General features: G+C 32.8%; 1 protein-coding gene and 1 long non-coding RNA gene across 2 annotated transcripts in view; one reads left to right on the top strand and one right to left on the bottom strand.

Moving 5' to 3' along the window:
- LOC106688794 (putative inorganic phosphate cotransporter) overlaps window positions 1-6,399 on the top strand; it is a gene marked incomplete in the record, with an annotated part of 38,789 nt that overhangs the window by 17,302 nt on the left and 15,088 nt on the right. Inside the window, 2 exon segments of the mRNA XM_067046877.1 lie at window positions 2,680-2,767; window positions 5,932-6,164. Coding sequence (XP_066902978.1) covers window positions 2,680-2,767; window positions 5,932-6,164 — 321 coding nt within the window.
- Window positions 1-6,399, bottom strand: part of LOC106688795 (uncharacterized) — a 74,605-nt gene that overhangs the window by 62,438 nt on the left and 5,768 nt on the right. The window lies entirely within an intron of this gene.

The raw sequence follows: 6,399 nt of genomic DNA, 5'->3' as shown, positions 1-6,399 counted from the left end.
GGCGTCTGAAAAGAATATGGCCTCGAGATCTTCTTCTCTAGAAATGTTATTGGAGTTCTATCAGTGGGTAGATTCTCCAAATGTTTTTATCATGTTACTATGTCACCTACAGCAAATTTACTTGTTGTATATATGTGTATACAGTTGTAAATATCAATAAATAAATTATTAAAAATTTAAAAAAATTCTCTCAAATATTACGGCACCATTAGATGCTGCTAAGGACGAATTCTGTTAAAAGTATATCATATGCTACTGGTAAATTGAAAAATGACTTAAAAATAACTTATAAAGGTTACGTCCGGAACATGTCTTATCTTAACTTTAAAACATTCAGATCTAGTGAGCAGTATCAGTTTATGTACATGTCACAATATCTCAAAAAGAAATTATATTCAAAAATGAAAGACAAGAATCATAAAGTCACAATCAGACAAATCTCAGGCTGGATGCGAACCGTCGCCACCCGCAGATCTCAGATTGATATACCTACTTCTTACCACTAGCTACGAACGGCCCTCCCTCTCTTGTTCTAAACTATCCCCACCTTAGTCTTTAAAAGATTTCTGTATATCTTATAGATTATGATGTTAATGAATACTCCTTAAGTTATAGACCCAGCAATAAAATTAAAAATTATTATAGTAAATTGAAGGACAGAATTGATACAAATAATCAATTTGGATTGACATATAAAATTCCATGTCTAAATTGTCCAGCTATATATACAGGTTAAACAAAACAATTGTTCGGTGATAGAATACATGTATCAACAGTAATGATATAAAAAAACAAGGAGACGGATCACAACAAATTCGAATTTGAAAATACCATAATCTGACATAAAGAAAATAATACATTCAAAAGAAAAATACTTGAGTCCATTTACATATCAGAAAACATTAATCATACAATAAATTTTAAAACAGACACTAGAAATCAGAACCAACACTATGCAGAAATTTTAATCAAAATTGATTTATGAAAAAAATGGGAAAAAATTTATGTTGATAATTATAATTAGCCTTGATGTGAATTTTAATAATAAAAGGAAGAGGAAATTTAACCATGATAAAGTTGAAATAAATAAATTTTATGCCTGGCCTGAGTGTGGGGTAGGTTACAATATTGTTGTGATAAAGTATAATAGTGTAAATTAATTCTGATTAAAAGTTTTAATGTTAATGCGAAGAATAGACAAAATAAGTAATCAGACATAAGCTAAAGTTTGCTTATTAATATATTTATATGATTCTCTAATGTTTTAATATCTCATAGGGTAATGTTGGACTGAATTATTGGCCTGGGAAAATAGCCTGCATAAAGTTTTTTAAAATTGATCTGGTTCTAAATTTGCATCCAAGGTTTGATAATTTATTGATAATATTGTTCTTTGTTTAAAATCTTATGTGTAACTAGCTAACCCGGCAATGCTTCGTTATTGCTATATTTGAGTATGTATATAGATTTAATAAACACGATTTATGGTTATAAATGTATGTATTTAGTTAAATTAAACACATAGGTATATTTTATTATTATGATTTGGTAACATAAATTCATCCAATATATGTGATGACATTCGTTCTTAGCATTTCATGAAAGAAACGTTGAAATAAATGGCATATCGGTTGGTATCATCGATATCCGCTGTAAATTTGAGATTTATGTTTAATTAATAAAATCGATAGTTTCTTAAAGATTATTATATTTTTTAGTTAAAATTAAACATTTTTTAAACTCTATATTATTATGTTTTCGTCCCATAAATTGAAGCAATACATGCTATAAAGTTGCAATCATAATTTTTTTTAAAAAATGTTAATAGTTTCAACATTACTCAACCAATCTACTCCATACTTTGCAGTGGCTTAAGTAAAGATGATAATGATAATAATAAGTAACATTAAGATTTGGTAACAAACATAGTTTTGAAATAAAAACTCTCACAGTGTCGATATTAGTACTATATCCAAACAACTAAGCCTGATTGGCATATCAAAGAGTGGTAAAGTATTTTTTGGGAGAAAAAAAAGTCCACTTATTCATTTTATTATATTAAAGTCTCAATTTTCTTCAAAATACTTTTTCTTCGAGAATCCGGGGATTTATTATCTTTCAACCTTCCCATGGCGAAATGGAACTTCTTAAAAAAAAAATGCACGTAAACAGGCCGAATGGCATATGGAAGTGTGCTAAACGATTTCATAGTAATGAAAATTAGTATTTAAAAAAATGCCGAAACGTTGGACTTATAAAGAAATAAAGATTCTTTTGAGACTTAAATGGGATAAAATTTCTTTTATTTAAACAATAATTTTGATTTTAAATTCTACAAAAGCAGTCGAACAGAGTTGTTGGAGGACATTTTAAGAGACAAATTGTATGTAAGAACCTGTAGATAGTAGTTGTACATAATATGACATACTCTCTGTATTTCTACCTGTATACATAGTAAATAAAATTTATTACACACCACATTGTGGCATTAATTATTTAACTTGTGGGTTAAGAAGTTAAATCGTAAAATAGTAATCTTTACATTGGATAATTTATTTCGCTTTTACATTTTTATTCTTTCGTTATTTTGCCGTGTCAACGTCCTATATGAAGAGGCTTAAAATGAAAAGTAAACAAAGATACCACGTATAATATTAATGAAAACATATTTTTTTACAGGGTGCATTTTATGCTTCACTTCATGCAGTCGTTGCGATATGGGTCCCTAAAACTGAGAGGGGGCGTCTTGGAACGTTTGTTTTCGTAGGTATGTGTTATTTTAATAAAAAAAAATGTTTCACTATTATTCTTTATAAATTTTACAATTATTGAGACATCCTTACTCTCATGTATATATAAATTATTGCCCAACCTCATTCAGCACCTTTTGCAGAAATGAGCTTAGATCCATAATGTCCTCATTAGAATGAATTTAGTATATCATAATCACTTTTGAGATTTGAATATCACTGTGATTAAAAAAAGGGAATTCATTATTTTAAATTTGTTGTAAACTATAAATATTATAGTGGAAAATCATTTGAAAGTAAAATAGTCTTAATACGGTGAATGTTTGTGTTGTGGTATTGGGGATCGGATAAGGAAAGGCAACGGTGTATGAGATTAATCCCTCATATCCTTTCTTCTTTTAACTCTTACCACCCTCGCCTTCATTTCACCGTTGAAACCGAAACTAACTCTTCCCTACCCTATCTTTGATCTGCTTATTATAAAGAATAATGACGGCTCCTTGTCCACTGACTGGTATAACAAATCCACTCACTCCGGTAGGCTACTTAACTATTTTTCTCAGCACCCCCACCATCTAAAAATTGATATTGCCAAAAATCTCATACACCGTTGCCTTTCCTTATCCGATCTCCAATACCACACCACAAACATTCACCGTATTAAGACTATTTTGCTTTCAAATGATTTTCCACTTCACATCAAACTTTTAAACTCTTACATCAACCGTTCTACGCCTACTTCTCCTTCCCCAAAATCTCTACATCCACCATCCGCTCTCTCGATTTATAGATCCCTTCTATATGTCCCCTCTCTCACTGACAACATACAAAAATTCTTAAAATCAACAATTCCTTCACTACGTCTTGGACTCAAATCTCAATATAAATGTTATAATATGAACAAGATGATCAGGATTGCAAATGCCGAATATTAACATTTATACTATTCACTGTGCATACATTGATTATAACATGTAACAACTATATAAGACATTGTTATTCATATAAATGTATCATTTAAATTCCTCCAAGAACCGACGGCTGGCTACCCACCGAGCTTGCATTCCTCCTTCGTATCTACAGGAATAGTAGATAGTAGGTCTCTGTAGGACGAGGTTACTATCCTTAGAGAACTTACGGTTCCCACTCGTATGCCTCACACATGAACACGCATTGCCGAGGCCTTCTGGTCTAGGGTACCTATTAGAGTCAGAGTAATTTAACACAACCACCTCGACAAGCGTAACAATGGTGCAGTTTTTGGAAAGGACGATTATTACTATACAACAAAGTATCTCCAATAATCTTGTTGCTAGAAAGAGGCGTCATAACTCCCTTGTAAGTAAAATAAAAAAGATGAAAACATTGAAAAATCAAAACATTATTGAAACAAATCAATAAGAACAAACAAATTCTTGTATTACTACTATTATATATCTTAATATTTACTGACTATGACTATGGCTATGGCAATGTATTATAAGAATAATAAGCAACTGTCTAACTAGTCTAAGTATGATGTGTGTATACCAAGCAGTACTGCCGATTTTCGGGCATTTACTGTAATTGTCGGGTATTCGGATATTTCCAGTAAAATGGTTTTATATATACATATCATTAGACACTTTTTCTATTACTATTAGTTCCTTAGTTATTGAATTTTAGGACATTGGCGTGCCCAGACCACTTTGGGTACCCAGACCATCTGACACATTTCTTGTGATTAATTTATTTTTAAGGGATGGCTGATTATGATTATGATTAACTGAATGGGAAGCTGATCTGGAAAGAAAGGGAATGACCATCAATGTCAGGAAAAGCAAAATAATGCACATAGGCCGGGAACAGGAATACATTGAAATACTTTGCGAAGGTGAACCAATATAAATGGACGAATACTAGGATACTAACCTAGGAACAGTGACCAGTAGGAATGGAAAGGTAGACCAAGAGATATCTAATAGGATAAAGAAGGCAAATGTAACATACTACCACCTCTGCAACACAGTTATAGAGAAGAGAAAGGTAGAGAAGAATGTTAGAGTACATATCTTCAAGGCTGTATACCTACCTACCCTTCTTTACGGAAGTGAAAGATGGGTACCACTAGATAAGTATTTAAGCAAAGTTACTGCAATACAGATGAGATACCTTCAGAAAGTGGCAAGCCGAACTAGGAGGGATTGCATACAGAATGAGAGGACAAGAGATGATGTTGGAACTGTTCCTATAAAGGATACCATTGAAAAGAGATAACTCAGATGATTTGGACATCTCTGTCGGATGATAAAAGCAAGGACCCATGAAAATATTTTGAGACCAGACCAACAGGAAAACGTTCAAGAGGAAGACAATAGAATGAAAGGGCTACCTCTCCAAAGTGGGAGAGAGAAGAGGGAAAAACTGGGATGCCATGAGGATACTGGCTTGGACAGACCACACCTCCACGCTGAAAGGCACTAAGGAGGAAGATAAAGAGGAAGAACGGATGAATACAATTTTTGGGCTCAAGGCGGATTATCATTTGAGCCCGGGGCTGATACAATTTTTTCTTCGAGTTACAGTATAATTGTTGAAGAGGTTAACAAAACCTTTGAATAGAGTTAATTTCAAGATGAGAAATAATCAAAACAAAAAACACCACATAAGAATGAGATTTCCCCGCCTATCATCATTACTCTTGATTAGGTTGATATGTTGCGACAGTTGACTGTCAAAGGGTATACACATGACAATTAAACGTAGCAGTTAAAGGGACTGTTAATCCATTTACACTACGTGTACTATCAACTATCACGTCAGTTCGTGACACTGTCAGTAAACTGTCGTGGCAGTAAATCTGTCACAATAATAGTGTATGCGACTTTGATCGAAATAACGATAACTGTACGATAGTTCACTGTGTCATTTAACATGTGTTAGTTAACCTGACAGTTGCTTCATTTCACCACTTCTACTATCAACTATCATGTCAGAGCTAGGGCAACAGAACAATCATGACTGTAGCAATCATACAGCTACAGTTATAAGGATTCTCCAAGAAGTAGCTGCAGGTAAAGTGGCGGGTATTTGTCGGGTAAAAAGGGTATTTTCAGTTCGCTAAGCGGCTATTTTTTTGTCGAGTGAATCGGCAACACTGTTAGGCACTGCTTTTTGAATTAAGTTTTTTCTCCCTTGACAGGTGCTCACGTTGGTAACTTTGGCTCAGTTACAATAACAGGTTTCATACTCCACGGTTTGGGGCAACAGAGATGGCAATGGCTGTTTTTCTTGTATGGTGGCTGTGGCTTTGTTTGGTCATTACTGTTTTTCTTTATGACCTATGATAACTATACGCTGTGTCCTGATGGCTTATTGAAAGATGATGAAAAATCCAAGATGGATGAATACTATAGCACAACTCAAAAAAAGGAGGTAAAGTTATAAATATTGATTTGAGATTTAGAATAAGTGAGGTAGTAATTAGAAATTGAGCCCAAACTTCTCTGTGTATTAGTGTTATTAATAATACATACAACAGAGGTATTTATGATGTTGTGTAAAATGATTTTTTTTTTAATTATTTATTTAATGTAATTTACAACTGTACAAAATAATACAATAGGTAAATATGTAGTATGTTTCATATACACTTGAAAATCTTGGGAAG

Source organism: Halyomorpha halys, unplaced genomic scaffold (assembly GCF_000696795.3).
Source record: "Halyomorpha halys isolate HHAL.00 unplaced genomic scaffold, Hhal_1.1 Scaffold1206.1, whole genome shotgun sequence".
Lineage (NCBI taxonomy): Eukaryota > Metazoa > Arthropoda > Insecta > Hemiptera > Pentatomidae > Halyomorpha > Halyomorpha halys.
Note: the sequence above shows the minus strand (reverse complement) of the source record. Positions and strands in the feature narration are given on the sequence as shown.